Raw genomic sequence first — 24,388 nt, 5'->3', positions numbered from 1 at the left:
TGAGACAGTATATTTGAACGGAGGGTGCTATAACACAATATCACACAAGAGCATCTTTTCCATTCCTTACAAGGGGTAAGTGTGACCACAACCACCCTTCCCTTCTTCTTAGGAATGATGCTTGAATTTCCATTTGTGTGAAGACTTCTAGTTATTAATTTCCCAATCTGAAATTATTTACTTTGGGTTGAACTGAAATCTTTCATTTAATCCCAACTGTTTCACAGTTGGCCAAAAAAAAAAAAAAAAAAAAAAAAAAAAAAATCTAATTTTGTGTTCAGCCAAGCTATTTTTTCATTTATTTATTTAGTCATTGAACTGAAAAATCAATTACTGGCAAGGCTCTAGGCATAAGCACATTTTTTCTTAAGTTACTTTGTAAGTAAATCTACACGTACAAATGATGCCATAAAACTTCAAGTTGCATATTCTTTACTTCCACCTTCACAAAAGATCAGTTTATGAACGAGAGAACCTTTAATAGGAACCGTAAGTACTGAACTAATCCCACACAAGGCTAAGATGCATATACGCCTATTAGACCTCAGGGTTGCATCTAAACATAACATGCAAGTAGAATCATATAATCTTTAAGGTCAGAGGGGTCCTCAGGAGGTCCCTAGTCCCACCTCCCGCTCAAAGCAAGGTCAGCTGTGAGATCCGACCCGGTTGCTCAGGGATTTATCCAGAAGCCTCCAAGGACAGAGACTGGGCAACCTGTGCCACTGCCTGACCGTCCTCATGGGTAAACACTTTCTCCTTATAACCAGCCCCACTCTTTTGTTCAGCTTGTGCCCGTTGCCTCCCTTCCTCTTGCTCTGCAAGTTACTCGAAGGGGCTGTTCGGTGACCCCCAAGATATCTCTGCTCCAGGCTGAGCAAGCCCAGCTCCCCCAGCCTCTCCTTGTAGGGCAAGTGTTCCAGCTCCCCCCATCTTGGGGGCCTCTGAACTTGCCTCATTTATCAGTGTTTTTCCTGCCAACTAATGACTCTCGGGGCACTGACATGGGGACATGATCTTTTCAGAGGTGCTGACTTTTTCATCGACTTTCTTGCCTTTCCATTAAAGCAGCAGCACCCATCTTCAGTACCAGAGTTTCCACCGGTGGCTTCAGAAGGCTATATGAAAGGATAAAGCAGTTTTCCCCACTTTACAGAAATAAGTTCTAATTTTTCAGCTGTGCTCTGAGAAGACAAAAATGTTACGAACTAGCCAGATCTGCACATAAACATTTTGCAATGTCTCTTGGCCTAAAGAAGCATTCAACAGGGAGACGGAGACAGCAGGTGACATGAGCACTGCAGCTGGGGAGGAAGACGGGAGATGGCAGCAGTGCCAGCACGAGCATCACCTCTGACGGACACCCCGTAGAAACACCCCGTACTTCCCAGCATCACACCGACTGGGAGGCAAAGCACTACCAGGCTGCACGATCCCCCCAGCACAAGATGCTACAGTATATTTCCTTAAGCGGTTAGTTGCACCAGCTCGTAATTATTTAAAAGTGTTGATTATTATTAATATTATTTTAGCTTACTTTAATCTTCCATCAAAGTATGCAGGAGTTCCAAGAACAATCGTTTTAATGAAGAAAGGCTGGTTCGTGTGGTTCTCCTCGTAGCCACTGACGATGCTGAAACCCCAGCTCCCTAAATTGCTCCGCCGCAGTACTACATCATGGCAGCTATGTAGGCAGCTGTGGAATGGAAGCACAGGACAGCAAGAGAAAAAGCCATGTATACCGCATATAGATATTTTTATTGTAGGCACAACACCTGCTGCCTCATCATTACCACTGTGCTAAGCGTGGAAGAGACGGGGAGGGATGTTGATTAGACTTCTGTTCCCAGAGTAATTTTGCAATATTCAAACCGATTACCAAAAAAACCCACAATCTTGAGACAGAAAAGTGTCATGAAAGAAATAATGCAGTGCTAGAATAATTACTTAAACACAGTTAACACTGTAAACTGACAGTAATAGCATGACATTTTAGGGATTTCACAGGTGGCAAGAACGTGGGTGGAAAATGGATACCTGATGCGTTTAGTTTGCAAATCAAAAATGCAGTGCCTTTTTCTTCCAGCCCCAGTCTTTAAGTAAAGGTCTAAAAATCCATGCATCATCTTCACTATCTCTGAACTGATGCATCACCAGTAATGAAAATGTAAACGATTAACCATTTTACTACACAGATCGTAAATAGTTCAGATAATGCTTCACTAACTGTACTGGTGTATGTTATCTCCCCCAATGAAAATTAATTGTTGCCAATGAAGTTGGCAATGACTGCAATTAAAAAAAAACAACACAGAAATGAACTTTTGGGTAAAAAAGATGCCAAGTTCTTTACTGAGGTACAACACTCCTTTAATGAATAGCAGCACAACACACAGCATAACTTTAGGAGCCACGCATGGGCAGCTGTAGTATCTAAGCAATAAACCACTGCTGAAGCATGGAAAGGAAGTACATTTACCAAAACTGAGAGCTGTTTGTTGAGATTAGGTAACTCATTAATACTTGAATAGGAGAGAAATTAATTGACAGTAAAACTCAGAAGAAGTGTGAAATCTTTGGAGGGCCAACACATGTTTCTGTTATCTTCAGCTGCAATTCTGCTACCAATACACCTGGTTCCTGTTGTTGTTTTAAGCTTAAACTACAGACCTGAGCCTGGTAACTCTATCAGAGGGAGAGGAATTAACCTGCATGCCCTGACTGAAGTTAACAACACTATTTGCTGCGGTGGGAGCTCTTCTTGATAGCGAGCAATGTGGGAATGAGCTTACAGCTGTAGCCACAAGAGAGTGAAAAATGGAAGAGTAAAAATGAAACATGGTGATGTCTAGCAGACTGCAGATTAGTCAAGAGGAGGGAACTCGCTGCAAATCGTGAAGGGTTTTTGTGTTTGGCAGAGATGGTAGTGGGTTCTTGGAAAAAAAAAACAAAAAACACAGGGGCATTTGTAACTACAGGCTCCTACCTGTGCAAGAGACCCATGTCAAGAGTCAGTCAGAATGGCAAGTCTGAACCAATATTCTAAACTTATGTATTTGGCCTCGTAAATTTAGGTAGCAGATTAGCAAAGAGACATGTGGGTATATACTTTGTGTTTTTTTTAATAATCTCTCTGGTTTTAGATATTCAGAAAGATACGATAAGGTTAAACAATAGAAAAGGTGACTTGTGTTCAATGAGAAGAATCCACATGGGTAATTACTACGGTTTGTGAAGAGATAAACCAAGTCTATTCATCTTCCAGTTTCCTAAGGAGACACTGCTCCCGTTCGCAGCCCGCTTTGTAAGCACACTGCCAACCGAATATAGCTGAGATGGTCAGTCAGGCAGAAATAAGGGCAGATGTGCTGCAACTAATAAGGTCTCTGCTTTTCTCTCTCTCTCGGACTTAGCTAAAACAGGTAACTAATTACTTTATCAATTAATTCCGTACCTTGGAAGTCCCAGCCACATCACCCACGATGGTGACCAGCTGGCATCGTATTCATTTTCACTGATGGTACTCAACTGCTCTTCGTTAGCCTGGGACTGTTCTTCTACAATCTGGACTTCCAGGGCTTTCAGGGCAACTACCGAAGAGGCAGCACTTGCTTTCAGCATGGCCACTGCCTCGCTGTGACTTAGGTTAGTCAAATCGATGCCGTTGATGTTCAGCAGCACATCACCTGTACGAAGGCGCAAGTGAGAACACATCAGTCCGTCAGAGTCGTGCCTACCGACAGCACCTCCCGCGCCAGGGTTTCATCTGATACTGTATTTTTTGGAGCTGAGACAGTCTGAACTAACAGCCTGGGAACATGAATAGCTCTGAAGCCTTATACCGTCAGTTTGAAACATTAACGTATTGAACTATTAAGCTGGATCAGTATCATTTATTTCCGCATAACACATCAAATGCTGCGGCTTCTATGGTATATCGCCCTGAAAATTCGAGACAGAAATTACCTAAGCACCTCACCATCTTGTCCGCAACTGCTATTGCTGATGCCACTACATAATTGTTTCCAGGGGTGGATCATAGGTCCACTCTAACTTTAAAAGGGAGGGAAGAATGATGGAAGGAACAATACAGGCACCAAAAAATAACCAACTCTTGTAGATAAGTGAGTCTTCACAGAGTGTTTTAGGTCATCTGCTTTTTCTAACTTGTTACTTGGGAGAACAAAATGGAATTAAAAACTACTGGAAAGGTTGGTACAAAACCCAGTCCATTAGAAGAAAGGGTGAGCATGTCTACATAGATAATCTGGAAAGAGTCAAAGCCACTAAAAAAATTGCCACGATTTTTATGTTATTTTATTTCAGAATATTTTTTAAAAGCCTCAAGGTGAAAACAATAATGTTATTTACTGTCCAAGCAGTGACAATCTCCTCTTCCACACAATGTCTCACTTACTGCTGAAAACCAGAAAAACCAAAGCAAAAGTGTGAACACCTGGGTCACATTTGGAACGAGACTCATTTTTTAAAAGCTTTTTCCTCCCAGAGAAACCTGAAGTTGAGGTGCAGCTTAACTTGAAATCACTTTTGTTGCTGCTGTGCCTACTTTAATGTTACACGATGAAAAAGCAATTGTGATTCTTCCATCAAGTGTGTTTTTCACAGTAGTACAGAAAAAGAAAGCGTACCCGTTGGTATGTGGGTGTAAATCTCCCTCTCTCAGAAGCCTGTAAGGATGCTCCCACACTGTTCTTTTAAAATTTGCAATCTGTGAAGTTTTTTTTTTCCTAAATTTCTTTCCTAAAACAATCTGTAATTCTGCGAACTCTGAATCGCAGAGATCCCATAGGCAGTCTTTGTTTCACACATACGGCACAACATGTTTTAATCATCAAATGCTTTGCTGTCGATCAGGCAGGACTGCCTTCACCTACACCGAGTCCAACCTCCACCTCCCGGTTCCCTTCTGCAAAGCTGAGGAACACGGGTGGGTGCTGTGGCACCTACGAAGACTGGCAAATCCAAGCTGTCCCGAAGGGTAAGAAAGCATTCAGGAACCAGGGTCAGCACTGACGTTGCTTTGGGGGTAAAATGAGCAGGGGTGAGCTGTGGCCTGTCGTCGGAGCATCTCTGCTGTTCAGAGATTATACTGAGGAGCAGAGATTCCTCGGAGAGAGACGGGGCCCAGCCCACCAAATCAAACGCAAAAACAGGATGCGTGCCCTACAGGGCAAAGCGTCACACCAGACCCTCAGCTCAGGGGATTACCGTCAGCTTTAAAGAATTTAGTCAGACATTTCCTGGTCTTATCCGCTTCCCCTGCTATCGCTCTCTAAACATCCCTTTCCTCAAAAAGGTGGAAGTGCGATACCAAATACTCTATTTCCATTATTGAAACATGAAGAAAAGTATCCACCAGCGCTTCCCTACATCTGTGAAAAGACTTTTGACACCACCTGACTCCAGAGCACGTACTCGTCTGTCGTGGTTTAACCCCAGCCGGCAACCGAGCCCCACGCAGCCGCTCGCTCGCTCCCCCGCAGTGGGATGGGGGAGAGAATCAGGAGGGTAAAAGTGAGAAAAAACTCATGGGCTGAGATAAAGACAGTTTAATACGTAAAGCAAAAGCTGTGCACGCAAGAAAAGCAAAACCAGGAATTCATTCAGCACTTCCCAAGGGCAGGCAGGTGTTCAGCCATCTCCAGGACAGCAGGGCTCCATCACGCCTAACGGGGACTTGGGAAGACAAACGCCATCACTCCCAACATCCCCCCCTTCCTTCTTCTTCCCCCAGTTTCATATACTGTGCATGACATCCTATGGTCTGGAATATCCCTTGGGTCAGTTGGGGTCAGCTGTCCCAGCTGTGTCCCCTCCCAATTTCTTGTGCCCCCCCCCAGCCTGCTCACTGGTGGGGTGAGAAGCAGCAAAGCCCTTGGCCCTGTGTGAGCCCTGCTCAGCAATAACCAAAACATCCCTCTGTCATCAACACTGTTTCCAGCACAAATCCGAAACACAGCCCCGTACTAGCTACCGCGAAGAAAATTAACTCTGTCCCAGCCAAAACCAGCACATCATCAAACAGCAATCAGAGGCCACCCGTGCCACCAGGAAAGCCAAGCCCCACCTCGTTTAATCCTGCCGTCTCTTGCCAGACACCCGTGAGGCTGTACACTTGTCACGAAGATGGGCAGTTCGCCACTTTTGCTGCCTCTGCCTCCTGCCACTGTCATTCCCAGAGATTCATGTGGCTCTTTTTTCACAGTAATGTGCTTTTCTTGGCATGTAACACACTGGGAGAGATCCTGTTTGACAAGGATAAATAACATTGTTAAAACTTAAAAAAAACCCCGAACAAAACACAACTAAATACACCCCAAAGGTATACTTCGGCACTTTAACAGAATGGCTTAAAAGGACTAAGTAGTGCAAATCAGCTTCAGCTGGATTTCCTCCAGGTCAGGAAAAAAAAAACCAACCCAACCCAACCCAAACCAAAAAAAGCCACTCATGTAGATACTTAAACACAGACAGACAGAAAGTTTATAAAAACCCATGTTGAAAATCTCACCCCAGTTTTTCTTATCATCCTACACTGGAATAGCCTAAATTTTAGGACTGCACTACAAAACCATATGGTCAAAAGAGCGGACACAAACCAGAAACAAATCTTTTGCTGTCTTGGTGAACATCAGCATTACCTCATTTGTCAGCAGAATATGGCCCAGAACTATTAAAGATGCTCCTAAGAAATGAAAACACGTGTGTTTTCACGATGACAAAGAGAGACCATTTAAAGCCCTTCTACATCATGTTTTCTTTCACAGCTGGTGTGTAGAATCTCCCTGAGCACCAAGTAACTAAGGCCAATCAACGCGACGTGCTGGTAACGGGTGCCTTGTGCAGACTCCCTAATGATTACAACAAAGACCCAAACTTGAAGCAAGAAGAGATCCCGTATTTCATTTTCTAACACCTGAATTACAAAGTTTAGCCTGTAGTTAGTTTTGCCCCATCAAAAGGATCTAAACCTGAATCAAAGTATATTTTATTTGCTGAAGCCCTTTCTCTTCAGGATATTTAGTGACACATTCAAACCATAGCACATATGCCTGTAGTAGCATCTTAAATCAACAGAATATTTGCAAGGAATCAAAAATAACAGAAGAAATAGCCTGGGAGATTCTTCCAACTACAAATACTTATTTATTCCCCTGCCTTCTCTTGGAAATGGCAACACTGCTTTCTTCGACTTCCAATGCCATATGCTCCCTCTGACTGACTCTGTTCCTCGCATATACATCTTAATCACTTATGTAGCTATACGTATACATACCATAGTTTATAAAGACAGCTCCTTCTTAAGTCTTCAGGCTTTAAGGACTAACTGGCTGGTGCCATGCAATTATATAAACATTTTTTAAGCCACAAGACTTCTAAGCCAACTGCAGGTTAATGAGAGAGAGGCAAAGATAAAACATGGTATAAAACATGGGAAATGTCCACTTGCGGTTACATGGGGCTTCCCACTCTGAAAGAGCCCAGGGATGGCACTGATACGTGAGAGAAATCAGCTCAGCCACTGGATCAACTTTGGAACTGTGATATGAACACAACCCATGCTAGGAGATGGAAAGTGGGTTCAAGCTCTGATTATCATTGTGTTGATAGGGCCTAAAATTGTGGCAAGTACTAACGGTCACTAACTGTATTCAGGAACCTCACCTTTGTTCCTCAGGAGGAAAACAAGCTTCCTAAAGCCTCACTTGTTCTTTTCTGAAATTACCCAAACTTTCAAAAGAAAATACTATCAACACATGTAAGTCCTCCCAACAGAAGTATGACGTTAAACAGTGATGCCAACAGAGTGCACAGGAGGCAAGGTGGTTTGGTTGACACGGTCAACATGACATTTATTCCACAAAATCAACTTCTCCACAGTGAGAAGTCATATTTTTCTAACTACAAGAACATCTCAAGCAAAGGCTTTATTTCTGCAGGTCTTCCAGATAATTTGACACTAGCTTCATGAAAGTCTCTTCATTCTGCCTTTCTCTCCCTGCTTGACGCTGCACAACTCAGCAGTCTTGCAGCCAGCACTGCTGGCTCATGGAGGAGATGACACATCGCTCCAACATGCTCTTTATATGCTGGATGGTGTGCACCACATCTCCTGTCCTTGCTGGTTGCAGCCAGCACAGTGGCAACAAAAAAACTAACGTGCTTGAAAGACAGCTCTCCTACGCAGCAGTAACACATGAGTCACTGTCTTAGACAAGGTCTAACAACTACAGCTGTATGAGATCAGAGAACTCGCCTCTTTTATTGCAGTCAGCAAATCCAGGAAAATACTGAAAAGCTGTTGCATATCTTTTGTTCCCACTCCAGACATGATGCAGGACTCGAGTACTTGGAAGTCGGCACCTTTTTTTTTTTTTTAAGTAGGTAAAAAAAGAAGGTATAACCCTTTCTTCCAGTCTTGCCCTCCCACACACTTAGACCATCACATGAGTAAAATGGTATTTATACCTCTTGGAAGGAGAAACACCAACCTTATGTGAGTTAGGTCTGCTGTGAAACAGCTGCTGGGACTGGTGTTGGTGTGGGTTGCTGTTGTGAGTCCCAGTGTCTCGGATAATACTGACCGTCTGTGACTTCAGGGGTCTAGAGATGATCAAATTCACTCTCTCCCCACTAGCCTGTTGAATATATAAACCACAGGAACGAAGTTGTTAGGATATTATTAGCAGAGAGTGAGGAAAAAATGTATGATGAAATATGAAGCAAGACAACAGCAGAACTTGTTTTCCAGTTCCTGGGGGTGCCACAAACTGCTTAGACTGCACTGTCCCTTACTTGCTTCTTGCTGTAATTCCCCCCAGAACGGAGGGGTTATTAACACTCCTCCCTTGCTTCTGATACTACATTTCTATCAGGTGGAAATCCTTTGCTGAAAGGACGTTTCTCACTTTGTGTTATGAAGCTTCAAACACTAAAAATCACCCAATTCCATTTGCAGCCTCTGTGAACTTCTGCAACGTGTAGCAATAAAAGAAAGAAATGCCCATGTGATGGCTCCAGGGTCTGCGGATCTTGGTCAAAAGCTCTGAACACTGCTGGTGCTTCCCAAAGAGACTTCCAAGAAAGATGTTACATATGAGCAGATCATCAGATTCTGGAGTTTGGGGAGTATCAGGAGACTCAGTTACCAGATGTTAAACATCAACTCTCTGTATTGCCACAAAACCACACCTCAATAGATAGAGGTAAAATTGTAAAATTCTGACCACTTCACTGTATACAAAAACTGGGAAACTGAAATTACAATTCCCATGATTGTTGTTATTTTCCTTTAACTGCAAGGGAAGCTCTTGAAATGATTCCTGAAACAAATATTTACTACTCATTTTTATCGGAGTTCTCTGTGTGGTGCTGGGTTAAGCAAAGATGACTGCACTAGACTGCAAGAACCTACTACTGGTCTATTCCAACTTTCCTAAAACCAGAGCAATTTTCACCAACAACCCATCAGCAGGAAGCAGCATGTGCTGCAGCTGTTTCCTTACAGACTGGGAGAAAGGCACAGAGTAAAGGTTTTCCTGTAGGAACAGGGAAGGGTCATATGTCACACTGCATCAAGCTTTGGGTAATATTTGTGTCCAGAACAGAGCCAGACATTGGGAATAGCTCTTTCTTGAATGCTCAGAAAATGAGTTTTACTGCATGGGACTCATGGAAGACCTATTTTTTCCCTTCCCAGCGGCTACCTGTTGCCTCTACAAAGTCTGAAAAATCACCTTCCTGTTTTAACCCCAATTCCATGCACAGGCAAATCAACACAAAACAAAGCCCACTTTTATAGAGCTTACTGCGAGATTAAAACTACAGTACATACATAAATATAATCATCCTCATTTTTTTTCTGCTAAGCAATAGCTACGCGGTGCTCTCCTTGCTCACACGAGCAGTCTTCTAACCTTCAGGCTGTATGCCAGGGAAGACTAACGCACTTTTCACTTCTGAGGAGGTGAAGTTCATCTGCTAGGTGCCAAAGCAGACCCTGTTTTGCACTATGATTTCCAGAACATAAATCACAGCAAATTGCATCACTGCAGGCTTTTAGGTGTTACACAAGCTGTTCTGTCCGGGACAGACTCTACCCAAGACTTTGCCCAAGAAATGAAGCTGAGCTAAGGACTCAGGTAGGGAATGGAAATTACCTGTATAACCTGAGCAGCAAGCTCAGGTGTCCCATGCTTCAAGTCATGTCCATTAATTGCAAGTACACGGTCGTTGCTGCAGAGCCTGCCGTCTTGAGCAGCCAACCCCCCTTCCAAAAGGTCGAGAATAAAAACTCCTGGCTCATCCGTCCTGCGTACAAGTTTAATGCCAAGCTGCTCGCTGGAGTCGCGTTTATGGAGCGTCACTTGGAAGCTGTCTTCCCGCAGGGAGCCGGTGCCGTCGGCGTGGTTGTGCGTTCGGCTGCCGAACCGTCTCTCTCTCAGCACGGTGAGGTGCAGCACCGAGCACGGCTGGGAAAGCACAGCTCGAGCGTGGTTGTGGGACACGTTGCTTATGTCGAAGCTGTTGACCTGCAAAACAACAAACGACAAAAAAACCCCAAACAAAACAGAATGATATTTTCGCGCGTTTAGTTGGTTATGGAAATAAAGTCCTTCCCAAACTAAATTCAGGGCTCACTGCAAAACCAACCTTGGACCAACCTACGTATCTGGACCTACCAGGCTTTCTCTTTTGTCCTTCCACCCTCTCCTGCAAACCCACTTTGGCTGCTCAATCTACAAACCTATTTTTAGGTTGGAGAAGACCTAGATCAGAGTTTCAGACTTATAACTTGTATCACTCAAAATTCAGTTGTAAATGAAAAACAGATTAAACTTTCCCTCCCTATAAACAAGAATTGTGCTTGTTATGTGGCCCACTGATACAAAGATCAGTCATCTTCAGCCATTTCTCGCATTACAAACTTAAGATAAAACTTGACAGTGCAATGAGATTCGGCAGGTAACAGGAGCACCACAAAACCCAGCACAAAAGCTCTATTTACCTTGTTCTGTAAGGAGGGGTTCAAAGTTAACACTAAAACTTCATCCTTAGCATGTACTATTGTGCCTTGATGGAGGAACCCCTGCCCCATAATTTCAGCAGATAGAAACTAACACCAAATGGACGGTATTGACCTGCCTTAGCTAAGCCTTTTAATGCACCCCATTGCAACCTAAGTAAGTAAAAATATAAACTTGCAGCTTCCCACCATCTAATAGCAATATTATCACTTAAAAAAAAAATAGGAAGAGAAAGGACCCAGAATTCTATGTATGACAGCCGCCACATTTACATCACGCATCTGAGCTGAAGGGCTCCGAGAGGTCAACGCCAAACAATTTGGCCATGGTGGTTTTGGCCACCTCCACCTGCAGCCCAACACCCAGTACAAAGCCACCGCTTCCAGCAGCACCATGAGCTCAGACACTGAATCATGGCCATGTCCTGGTCTGCTGCTGCCCTGAAACAGGCTGCAACCTCGGCAGAGAGAAAGGAAGCATAGCTAGGAGAAATAACATTTAGACCTGCCACCAGCAAAACCCACTAGGGCTCATCCATCAGACCCCTTAAATTAAATCTAGTTTTATTTTTAGCTGTCGCTAGCTAAAGTAAATACATAAAATATGGAAGCATTCAAAGGGCACAGAGGAATATATGCAATAAAATGTAATTCTTCTTTCTACAAGGCAGTCCACAATTTCAGAATAAAACAGCCTTAACATTTCTTGGGGAAAGAGATACTCATTAGGACATGTTTTACATGAATTACAGTCACAGTCCAGCACAAAAAAGGGACAGTTTGTAGAGCACTTTGAAAATGTTAGGCACCTATCTATGCCTTGCAGACAACATACGCTTTTATGTAGCTGTTACTAAATGCTGTTCCCTCAAATCTTAAAAGGGTAATACTTCTTGTTTGACTGGGCAATAAAATGCTGAGTTTCACCTTGCAGTCCTTTCTGGCTTTCTTTTAGTCCTTTACTGCTCATAAAAGCCTTTGAAGACATTTTCAGAAATATCCAACTGAAGCGTGCACGCTGAACTGCATCTAACTCTGCACTTAATCACAGCCAGCAGAGACCGAGCCTGGTCATTTTAATACAACAGCTCTCCACTCACACAGGTGAATTCAAAGCAATAAAGATATTGTATCTTCCAAAAACTTTGGCTTTTACCTCCTGTACCTCTCCCTTGGTGTGACAGGACTCCGATGGACACCCCTCTAACATCTGCCAGCCCCGTTGCCAGCACATTGATAGGGAAGACTCACTGCAGCTTATAAATCCTATTTGTAGTCCATTTATTACCACTTACAGCTTTGGAAACTGTAATTGACACCTGCCCGAACAGCAAGAATTTCCAAAGCTTCGCTGGAGCTCAAGCTCCCTATTCTGGCAACCAAGGAGAGCCTTTGAGTATCGAAACAAATTAGGCAGCATTCAATCAGTGTCTGCAACTGCTTGTTAAAAAGGTAACATTTTGGAAACCTCTTGGGTTGCTTTCTTGGCCAGCCGCTATGCTAAGACTCCAAGAGAGGAAAAAGGCATGTTTCTCAAAAGGGACTTTATTTTCTGAAGTGCAAACTACTTTCATTCCAAGAGTAACTGCAGTATTTAAGCTACTTCTATCGGCTTGATTTCAAAAAAGTGAAATGAAAAAGGCTGATGCTAATTTTGGACTGATCTTAGGCTATCAGATCAAAAGCAAACATTGTTACTGAAGTAATTTTGAAATGATGGTAACATGTTTGTTTCAGGTGGAATGATTAAAAATAGAAGAAAGCTGGGAGGACTGTCTTGTTTATGTAGAACTCAGTGCCATTCTTAAGAGTCCTATAAACAACCCCTTCCCTTAATATAAAATTAAAAGTCTGAAATGAATAGATTTTGATCTTTTTACACTGTCTGTGGCTAATTACTTAAAACCGTAACAAAAATACACACTCGATCATAACCAACTTAAATTTTAATTGTTTCTTTACTTTTTTTGAAAAATATTTAGAGCACCTTGCTTCAAATCATGCCAGTGAAGAATATCACTGACTTTTACACATACTGAAAAATGCAGGTTAACTGCCTAGGCTATTGGAAGGTAACAGTGAAGCCAGATTAAAATAACAGTTTAGATGAAGTCAGCCTTACAATCCACAAATTGCTGTTTACAAAGGACAAATTATGCCAACTTGTTAGCTAGAAACAACCTTGGGTTCCTTTGGAAAGTATGCATAAAGTTGAAATAAAGACCAAGTCCCTCAACATTTAAAAACAGAAAAATATGAGTTTATTTTAAACATTGATAAGAGATGCTAAGAAGGAGAAGTAATTCCAGGGACTGGTCCGATAAACAACATAAAGCATCATAGCCAAAAGCGCTAGAACAATAGGCTCTGCTCTGAATATTAATTTGCCTTCCAACTGATAATTGCAAAGCTAACATTTACACAACATAGTCCGACAAGGCAAATCTCCCATCTCATTTAACAGGCAGTTCTGCAAGGAGTGAATGGAAAGCAAGCAGCCAGAATACGTAATTAGGCTCCATACTTGCAGTATTTGGTCTCCAGCAAGAAGTCTTCCATCTCTGGCAATGATCCCATCTCGATAAACCTCTTGAATGACAATGTTGATCAAAGGCGTTTCATTGCCACCCACTATGCTAATTCCTAATTCGATATAAGGATTGGATCGATGAATTTCAATAGTAGTGATCTCTCCTTCAGGCAAGGTAGGTGGCTGTTGATTTGCTGCCAATTATTTTTAAAAAGAAAGATGATTAATATCCTTTATACCTCGTTCACTTTCAGTAAAGCAAATCACTAAAGGACAATGTAGACAGGCCACACGACAACGGTTTAACAGCAAACTAACCAAGTGCAATTGGATTAGTTCCACTACTAGTTGGAACACCTAGCTCATTAGAAACAGCTCTCTAATGACTTAGTAGCATCCATGCTTCCTGAAATGGGGTCATTTGGGTTGGAAAAGGATACTCTGAACCCTTTGGATCCTGTCCTTTGTAATAAATTTCATACAATTCATTTCCAATTGGGTCGCCTGTGTATTCACATTTGGTGACGATGACAAAAATGTGTTTTAGGGGTTACCCCACAGCGCACGACTTGGTCATGCCTCTTCATCGGCTGGTCTCACAGCTGCGCTAGGAGCTGCCATTGAGTGACCGGGTCAAGAGAAGGAGCCCATTTCTGAAGCAAGCACGGAGACAACTAAAGAGGCAAAAGGGGGATGCTAAAGGATGGCAAATACAGAGGAGAAGGAAGCGGACAGGACCACCTTCCTCTGTGGTAAGGCTCAGCGCTTCCTCTCTAAAATCCCAGATGCTAGAGACATTACTGCTCGTTCGGTGCAGATGGATGCAGGAGTTACTCAGCTGCCTTTTCGCTCGAGCAGGACAGCACTCCGTGTGCGAGAAGGCTGCTGATCGGGGTAGGGAGGAAGGGGGAAGAGGGGAAAAGAAATCTCGTCTTAGAAAGCAACTTTTGTAATTTTACAGAAGACACGCTCCTTCCGTCTCGCTGCAAGGCCAGCGCTACCAGTAGATTAACATGAACTACTGCACCACGATATGATACGTGATGGTACGGCACCATGACACCTGGCACACACTCCGAGATATTTCTTTCCTTCTTACCTGTGACCTTATCCCCGTTGTATACTTGCATGTAACCCAAACCCACTAAGATTTCTCCAGGAATCACAAGAGAAAAGAGAGAAAATGAAGACACGCATTCACGGTTGGCAAGAGACAAGAACTGACACCACAAATGTTTCCACATCTGATAAAAGAGACTTGAGAAGATAAGTGATGACATACTGTCTGCTACTGTGCTCTCCTCAAAAGGCGGATTGTCGATGCCGGGCTCATCCGTCCACGCAGGAAGGGCGGGCGACGTGAAGCTCTGCTCGGCCGGCACTATTCCCTGATCTGCGTCCGTGGACAGACTGCTAGGATGCTCCGTCCCACCGGGACCGCTCTCGCCCTCCGCTTCTGCTTGCAGCTTGCTCGTTTTCCTTCTCTCCAGAGCCACCCTTCGATGAGAAGCCCCAGGACACCTGTGAAGACAACATTTATACCACGCTTCAAGCCTGCAGCGATATCTGTAGCAGAAAATGCCCAAGTACTCCATCAAATGAAATCAGCCTTCTTCAAACCCACAGCTTTAAACTAATAATAAAAATTATTAGACACATTGGATTTTAAGGGCAAAATACGTTTTAGTGGACAGAACCCCAAAACAATACTGCCTTCTTCACAAAACTTCTACTGCGTAGTTTTTTGGCCATGAACTAAATGTGCTGTAACAGCTTCTGAATGTGGACTTACTCTGTTACATACATTCCAGTTTCTGGAAGATAACCTTGCTGAAAAGATTAAACAGGACTGGTATAAAATTCCACAGAAAAGAAGACCCGTTCAAAGACACGTTTGAAGACCCACTGAAGCAATCTCCTTTCACCTTAGTAAGCCAAGAGAAGGAAGCACCATATTTTCCTGGGGTCATTTAGGGGAGGAAGGAGATGAAAATTTTACCCATATTGCAGTCTAAGTGTTAAAATACTGAAAAAAAAATATGCTTGTCTAGGAGGTTGTATAAAAAGTTTAGCAAAAGTAACAGCTCTGCTCATCATCTCCTCTTGAATCAGTAGAAGGTGTTTCATCCTCTTCCCATTTCCCCTTTTTTCTTCCTGACTTCACAAAGGAAGTGAAATTTTTTGCTTTCCTTCATGTAACAACGCTCCATCAGCATCTGGCGCTTTTCACTATAAACTTATTTTTGTGAGTTCCCATCATTCTTAATGCAGCAATTTTTTTTGCTTATGTTTAAAATCCTACAACAGTTTATTGCAAAGAAGGGCTGCAATTTTGCAAATTCACGGAAAGCTTTCATTTATCGAATGGTCTTACATTTATGTGTAGGTAATTGGATGTGGACATCAATCTTACATCTGCCTGTGTGACAGTTTTGCCAGTGTCTGATATGTCACTTCGTGCAGGATTTGATGTCCTTCTTAAAAGTTCCTGCTTCTGGAGCTGCTGACCACCTAAAGCTGCTCGTACTGTAGCAGTGTCAGAAGAAAGGAACAGTGTTCTTGAAAGGACTCCCTGTTGGGAACTTGACAGATTGTTATAACAAAAGAAGGAATGATTTCTTTTTGCAACAGGAGAAGAAATGCGTTAACAGAATAAAAGACAGAAGTCTAACGATGTCCTAACTTGTTAAACCAGAATGCCTTGAGAAATTCTGTGAAGGGGATTTGGTAATTACATGGTTAGACTGTTCCGGCATGAGGGATTTTGAAGAAATGTTAACAAAGTCATCCAGCTCTGAAGAATGTTGATAAAGACACCTATATAGCTTTTGTGACCCTCAGCAGTGTTATACATACATAAAGTGATACATCTCAATCATTATATATGTAAGTCATGATCTACATGTTTAGAAGAATAGCATAAGGTAACCCGAACGTGCTGTGAAATATGCATAAATACATAAATTGGAGACAGTTCACATTATGAAATGACACATTTAAGAAATAACTTCTCAGGGCTTTCCCCAAGGTGACTGCTGGTCACCTTGTTCTTCAAAGTTAAGAAAGTGCAAGCACAAAAGAGGAAAGTGACTTGAAAGGTTTTGCTTTGTGAAAAACTTTCTCTGATTTTAATGATGGAATGCAACCCTACTTCTTGGTTTTGCCCAGGTAGTATTTACTACATAAAATCATTGGCATAGTGGGACTGATCAGCTAAGAAATCTCGCCAGTCCTTGCTGTCCCTGAACAGCTCTGCTATAGGAGAGGCGATTTTTCAGCAAAGAGGTGAAAGAATAGCTCAAAACTGATGCTGTCAGAGGACAAAACTTCAATCCCACTGAGCTTGAACGGCAGAGTCCAGCCTTACTGGACTACTTGGGTGAACCAGATACTTCCTTAGATATCTTCTACCAAAACATGGTGCTGTCGACTCTCATTCAGCCAGCTCAAAGGACCTGGTGTAGATGGCAAAGCATGCCTTGGAATTATTATTTTTTTTTTTTTTAAAACTGTATCAAACCAGGACAGAACAAAAATCACCTGTGGAAGTGTCCTATTTCTGTCAAAGCCTTCCAAACCACAGCCAGGTCCTCCTCCACCCTCCTCCACAGGGCAGATTCCCCCATCGTTACCTGGCAGCTGATGAAAGTCGTCACGCGAAATATAAATAGATTTGATGTTTATTTTTGCCAATGATATTTAATTATAATTTTAAAGGCTAATATCAAGAAGTGTAAACAGCCTCCTGAGCATACCTACTCAGCCCAGCTGAATCCCTTTTGTGCAGCACTCTACAAGGCGAAAAAGAAAAAAACCCAGACTCTTCCCCAAATTAACCAGTAATTGTAACAGACTACAACTTCAGCCTTTTATAGTGCAATTGCATTGCCAGGAAAGCAGTTGTCTGGTGGAGACATTAATTAATGGGATGCCAGTTCCTAGGTCTTTAAACACGATATGCCACCTACCAAGCAGCAAAGCCCAGTATTGGTATTCGAGCACATCTATAAGGAGATTTTTCATTTCCACTTGCAACATAAGAAGATTTTTATTGGCAGTAGGAATGTATTATTCACAAACAGCAAAACCATACAACAGTTGTTAACAGTTAACAAGCGCCAATAAATCTCTAAAGGTGCACACCTTCACTAATACTGTTTTTGCCAAATATCTGAGATAAAGAGCATTTTGGACTAAATCTTGTAACAAGCTATGTACACAGATGGGCATCTTGGGATCAAAACGAGCATTGAAGATGGGTTTTATGGGTACAGGAATCCATTCTCACACAACAAATTGCATAAATAAGGGCTGAAATGAGACTGAAATGTGTCTTACAGGAACAGCATTTCATATCTACCTACAAAGCCAGAATATCTTGGCTAGGAGCAAGAAGAAAGGCAGGTATGTTTTTTAGAATTTCCAGTAATTATGTAATTTCTTTCATGAACCAAGATGCTCAAGAGTAGAGATACAGAAACAACCCGCTAAAGCAACTGAGTGATGTCATTTATCGGGAACTCGGAAGGGCAGTTGTTCTTGGGATGTAAAATGAGCTTCTGCTTATATTCATCGACTCCCTCCTCTCCTCCCTTCAGCACCAGCTTTTGCTCAATTCTGGACGGTGACAAAGTGTGGCTTTTACCTTCAACTTCTCTTAATCCAGAAAATGGATATCAGAGAAGAAAAGGTTCTTCTGGTTGGTTTTGTTTTGGTTGGTTTTTTTTTTTTTTTTTTTTTTTTTTTTTTACAGCCAAGTCTCCTGGATTTCTCATTTAAAAGCCAACTTCTTGGAACACTAGTAGCAATCTCTCTCTGCAGATAAAAAGAGCTTTCATACAAAATTAAGATATAGTTTACAGGGTATTCCATGGAATAACAGTAGGGACTTGAAAAACACATTTGCTCACTGGCTGCTGAAAAGAAAGATTTCATTGTAACTTACACCATCAGCTTCTGCCCAGTCTAGAGGTTCGATAAAAGCAAACACACCAAATAGCCTCAAACCAGTTGCACTAAATCGTTTTCCAAGCAGGAGCTGAATTTAAGCAAAGACTGCAGAGAAGCAGCCCAAATGCCTTCGCTATTGCTCATAAAACTTTGCCAGCAAAGTGACCTTAAGCAGTAATTCTGGCAATTCAGAGTAAAACACGGTGCTGCTTTGGAAAGCTAACTGTTTGGGTCTTGGTTTTAATTTTGTCAGAAAAAAAAAAAAAAGGAAAAAAAAAAAAAGCAAGCACTAGGAGTTATCTAGGTATGGGAATCAGAGAGGACTCAGAAAAAGAAAAAAGAATGGTTTTGTTGCACATTCCTCTCTCACCCCCCACAATCTGAGGAGCCTACAAGGAGCCAGGTAGCTTCAGAACAGAGAACAACCACAGAAAGATCCTTCACCTTTCCAGCAATGGAAAGAGTCCATAGGGCATGGAGAAACTCTGAATCTGTTGCTTATCCACTTACTCAGGTGTAAGAAAAGACCTGCCAAAAGAGGGTTAAATCCTACAGATCCTCTTCATTTCTCCTGGTGCTACAAAGAGCAGGGTAGGGACAGTGCTTACAGCTAACATGGGACCGGGTGAGAAGAACGGGACTCAGCAGCATGATCATAAACACCAAAATCACTGGGATTGCCAAGATTTTGAATGATAAAATTCTGTATCTATACAACTCATTTTCCCATGGATCTTGTTAATCTAAATCCATATATTAAGCGTGCCGACTGACACACAGTGAAGAGCTCAATAATTTCTCCAATTCCAGAAAATGCTATCCTAGATAAAGTTCAAACTTAACTTGACATAAAATTGGCTTGAATGTTGGCCTCAATATTAAAAGATTTGGAAAAATGTCTCCATCCAAAACGATAACTTAAACTACCATAAGAATATAAGAGGGGAAAACTGAAGCCCAACTCAAAAGCAATACATAAACATAATACCTAACCCTCTCATTAACAAGTCGGATGAATTTCAGAGTATGTTTTTGTACAACGGAGCTTCTTCAGGTCTGAATAATCCATAAGAACTAACTGAATTAAAATCATACACAGAAAAGCTCAATCATTTTTTTGTCAGATTTCCTTCTGATAAATTTACCTTTGATATTTAGAAGTGGAATTGGCACCTACTTTACTAAACATCAACAAATTTTCTACACTGAGTGACTGGGGAAGACAGTACAACTCAGCATTACTCATGTTTTTTTCCTTTAAATCAGATTATGTGCATTGTGTTTAACTTTTAAAACCACAGTTCCCAAGTGAATGTGATGAAACCGAAAGACTCATAAATCAAGAATATTTTCTTGATGCAAGGAGGTATCATGGAGTGCAATTAGTGACCATACAGTAATCAAGTTTATGTCTTGTGCCTCTCATCTCCTTGCTGGAGCAGCTTGCAGTAACCTTACACTCCGAGGTGCCTGGTAGATACGATGACATTTTCTTCCAGCTTTTATGCTCAAATTGAGCTGATTAAAACAACACTGGAAAACCTGAGTGTGAATGTTTTTAGACAGTGAAAACTAACCAATCATATCGCATTTCTTAGAAATACAAACTAGCTCATGTAAGGGCTTGCTGAGACTCGTTTATATTAATCTATGCTGAAAATTACAATAATAATGAATTTTATATTTCTTTCCCACATTTAATGATCAGTAGTAGAATTTTACTGGATTCACTAATCCATATAAAATCAAATTCAAACTATGCAATTGCTGCCATCGTTTATGTCAGCAATGATAATTTACAGGTGTTCAGATGTTTGCAAATAAACTTAATCGAAAACTGTAAATCACCATATACTCAAAATGCGTATCAGCATCCCAAGACAACAGAAGGAATTGAAAATGAGCAGCCTTCTGCAACTGAAAGCTTTTCTCCAGCCGACAGACAGGAAAAGCTAGTGACTCAGCTCACTCAGATTTTGTAATAACCTTGTGCATTAAGTAAATGAATATTTCATATATACCTAAAGAGAGCATACATCGTGTTCCATGTACAAATAAATTATGTGGCCCTGTTGTAAACAGCCCTAATACAATTCAAAGAGATGTCAACCAAGGAAAATGGAGTGAGGAGGTGAGGGAACATGGCAGTGACTCCCCGACGATCTCCTCCGCAACGTCACCCTTCACCCGAAGGTGGTCTCCAAGACTCTCCAAATGGCCAAAGACTGACGCTTGGAAAAGAGTTCATGGGGTAGATCCACGCGCCTCTCAACGAAACCTTGAGGCAGGCGGAGGAGGCACATGGCTAATGCTGCCCGTTGGGTTTTCAATCCCCACGTGGAGGGCTTTTTGCCCAAAGAGCCGGCACAGATAAGAGCACCAAACCATGAAACAACCCTCATGAAATGGGCAACTGCTCAAGTTTACGCAGGCTGGTTTAAAAAATAAGGGGGGGAAAAAAAAAAAAAAAAAAAAAAAAGAGTATCAAATTGAAAGAAAGCAAAGCAGGTATGAAAAAAGCCCATGATGAAGTCATGGAAATGAAAAGATCTCATCTCAACTGGTGACAGAAGAGTTAGGACTCGTACCACCCATTTTCATTAAGAGTCACCATACAATATGCTTGTTTTTACGAATGCTGCTGACAAAAACGCTCGTGTGTTGAACTGTATTTCCCTAGTGCCTTTTGTCTATGTACAATGGATATGCGCAATGCTTATTTTTCTGGGGTTGATGCTTTTTTGCAGGGACAGTTACATACTTTTCTGAAACCTCTCTCTGAAAAATGAACATAGGTTTTCAAATAGCATGGAGCTGTACACAGGGAATATTTTCTGGCAGCAGATGGAATTCACCTGAGCTGGGTCCTTTGAAGTCAGATGCACTTCCTTTGAATATGTAATTTCCTTCTCTACACAAATTCTTCACTATACTCCTCTTATAATTTCATAAATCTCTAAACAGTTTAAAGTTAGTTGGTATAGCTATGCATAATATTTTTTTAGCCCTGACTCATTAATTCCACCATATTTTAGCTTTAACATAAATGTTATGTCCAAGTTTTTGTTCATGACTCATGTAATGAAATAGCTAATGATTAAAAAACCCTATCTGCTAATTTACTGAAACAAAAGAAGTCAAATGTACCCCACAAAACAAGTTTAACATTTTTCCATTAGAAAAATGGCATTGCCTTACAGAGAAGAATGAAACATGTTCACGTAGCAGAGTACCACACACATGGTATGGAAGCAATTCCTTTGCTGGAAGAACAAAGTGCACTGGTTTGCACAATATGAAGTATCATTCCACCTGAATTTGATAATCATAGAATACCAGGTTGGAAGAGACTGCAAGGATCATCTGGTCCAACCTTATAATAATGTTATTTCCCTCTTTCTATCATGGCCTCCTTTCAATATTTAAATATTTAGGGTAGGATGGCATAAAGCAGAAGAACTATAAAATTAATGAACAGTTCAAAATAAGGTCCTAAACATTTAGGTGCAGGTAATATTGGAATGTATCTCTCTCGCACAAAATCACTCACTAAAGCTGCACCAAAACTTCCCACTGGTGTGAAGTGATGAGTTTCTACCAAATTAACAGGCTGTTGCCAGTGTTCTATAAGCAATCAAAACAAACAAACAAACAAATCCTAGAAACTACATTATGTTCACATGACATACCATCAACCTGTTCAGCAAACAGATTTTTTTTTTTTAAAACAGAAAAATAGGTCTTACAGGGGTCTCGAGAGATACCCTGTCCATCTGCCTAGTCAAAGCAGAATCAATTCTGCCATTACTGATCCTGATAAAGGTTGGTTTAACATGTTCATAAACAATTCTGAAAGTGGGGATTACACAACCACCACCCAAGCAATCTATGCCAGTGCTAGACCATCATAAAGCTTTTTTTCCTAAAATCTGAACTAAATCTCCTTTGTTCCTATTCCACTATTTCCTTCCTCTTTGCAGGCAGTTTTCATCTCTCTCATTTTTCCCCTCCCTCAGCCTTTTTTCCCCTACCAGAAACAACCCCCATTTTCTTTAACTTTTTCTGCTAAGTCATGTTTTTGAGACCTCTCATGAATCATGTCGTTCTCCCCGTGACTCTCTCCAAGTCTTCTTCACTATTTCTGGTGCGATGCCCAGAACGGGATCCAGTGCTCTAGTTGTGCGCAGTTACAGACTGACCGTTTCCTACCGCTTTCTACTGCGAATTTAAAAGCCATCACCAACCCTCTCCCCGCTCTTGCCCCCAATTTCTGCTGCTACCAAGCGTGTTAAGGAACACGCAATGCAAACATCTGCACCGCTCACCTGTTTTTGAGATGTGCCGCCAGGTCGCATCGCTGCATGACCTCCTGACACACGGAAGAGAAGGGGCACAAAACGAGTAGCTTGTCTAACAGTTTATGAACGAGAATGCTGGATTTTTTGCAGAGTTTAAAGTGGAGTCTTTTTCGATCCAGCGGGCAGAAATCCTTCTCCTGCAGAAAGTTCCTTAGGCACTTGTAGCAGAATGTGTGTCCGCAGGGAGTGTCCAATGGCTGCAACAAGGGCTGAAGGCAAATGTGGCAGACCAAGTCATCGTCCACCTCGTTCTGGTAGTTGTAGAGGTGGTTCTCCCTCGTCCAGTGCTGCTGGCCGCACTCGAAGCACAGAGGGTTCAAGGAGGCATTCTGCTCCGCCGAAGCCATGTCGTCACCTGTAGTCCCCATCGCAGAGCGAAGGCGGCTGACGGATCCTCCTCCTCGCGGGATGGGGTTGCTCACATAAAGCTCAGAGGGAAGCAACTCACTCCAGGGTGACTTAGGCGCTTCAGCCAAGCGTCATTTTCTGCAACAAATAAAGAAACGAAAATTATTCAGTTTGCACGCATTATGAAAACTCTCGTCAGAGCTTCTGACTACTTCTGTGTTTACCAAAACACAACAGCTAGATAAAGAGAATATTCCTGTCTTCTGTAAATTTATCACGGAAGAGAGCAACAAAATCTGTTAGTACAATTCCTTTCACAACATAAACATTTTAGAGCTTCGTAACAGCTGCTGCACTCCACAGTTTTCACCTGCGAGATGACCAGTTTGTGACAGCAAGGACACCGCATTACGCAATGTCACACTAGAAGCGTGCAATTAGCATCTAGCACAAAAATACCCTATTGTGGAATAATGGTTATATGACTGAGTAATTAAATGTGTTCTTTAATATGAGATTATGATTTCAATCTGGTCCTACTCTCATTTTTGGATTTTGACTATTAATGCAGAATGTTACACATTAAACATCTAAATACATTGCATTAAAAATAACAGCAACAAACTGCTTACCCTGTTCTTTCCATTAGTAATATTGCATATATGTCACCACTTACCTTCAGGTTTTCTCTGTGGGTTGCTACACAGTAAGAGGGACTGATTCCATCCAATACGCCACATTTAATTTAGTTCAGAGGCCAGTAATAAAAATATGGAATAATCTAATCATATGAAGCTATTGGTTCCAAATAACTAACCTGTTTTGCTTTTTATCTAACAAAATTACAGCATACTCAATGTGACGATAATCATGTCAGTCAAAGGTCTGTAGGTCTGTCACTCTGGAATTTGTTTTCTAAACTTTATAAGTCATTAAACTTTGCCCCTCTTTCCTGCCTGGTCAGGAAACTGTGCAGTCATCGGTCTGTGATTTCAAACACTAAATCCTTACCCCTCCCAACCTTATTTACCCTTCTCTGCCTTACAAAATCACATTGCTTGACGTTCATAACAGGATGATTTAGAAAATAAAACAAATTTTCTCACATTCTTAAGAGACCTCCTCATTTGTTAGTTTTGGTAAATGTTCTCATCG

At 41.7% G+C, this 24,388-nt stretch overlaps 1 protein-coding gene across 5 annotated transcripts in view; it reads right to left on the bottom strand.

The window, feature by feature from the left end:
• Window positions 1-24,388, bottom strand: part of LNX2 (ligand of numb-protein X 2) — a 64,080-nt gene that overhangs the window by 3,639 nt on the left and 36,053 nt on the right. For 3 of the 5 annotated variants that reach the window (XM_069808088.1, XM_069808087.1, XM_069808086.1), the window contains 9 exons: window positions 22,853-23,371; window positions 14,860-15,098; window positions 14,319-14,462; window positions 13,572-13,771; window positions 10,182-10,553; window positions 8,514-8,660; window positions 6,089-6,266; window positions 3,455-3,686; window positions 1,538-1,696 (listed from right to left, as the gene is read on the bottom strand). In XM_069808088.1, the coding sequence (XP_069664189.1) occupies window positions 1,538-1,696; window positions 3,455-3,686; window positions 6,089-6,266; window positions 8,514-8,660; window positions 10,182-10,553; window positions 13,572-13,771; window positions 14,319-14,462; window positions 14,860-15,098; window positions 22,853-23,253 (2,072 nt within the window). In that variant the 5' untranslated portion in view covers window positions 23,254-23,371. The remainder of the gene's footprint in view (window positions 1-1,537; window positions 1,697-3,454; window positions 3,687-6,088; window positions 6,267-8,513; window positions 8,661-10,181; window positions 10,554-13,571; window positions 13,772-14,318; window positions 14,463-14,859; window positions 15,099-22,852; window positions 23,372-24,388) is intronic. The other 2 variants (XM_069808089.1, XM_069808090.1) reach the window with 2 other exon arrangements.

This window comes from Haliaeetus albicilla, chromosome 20 (genome assembly GCF_947461875.1).
Source record: "Haliaeetus albicilla chromosome 20, bHalAlb1.1, whole genome shotgun sequence".
In the NCBI taxonomy this organism is placed as follows: domain Eukaryota; kingdom Metazoa; phylum Chordata; class Aves; order Accipitriformes; family Accipitridae; genus Haliaeetus; species Haliaeetus albicilla.
This window is presented reverse-complemented; position numbering and strand designations above follow the sequence as displayed.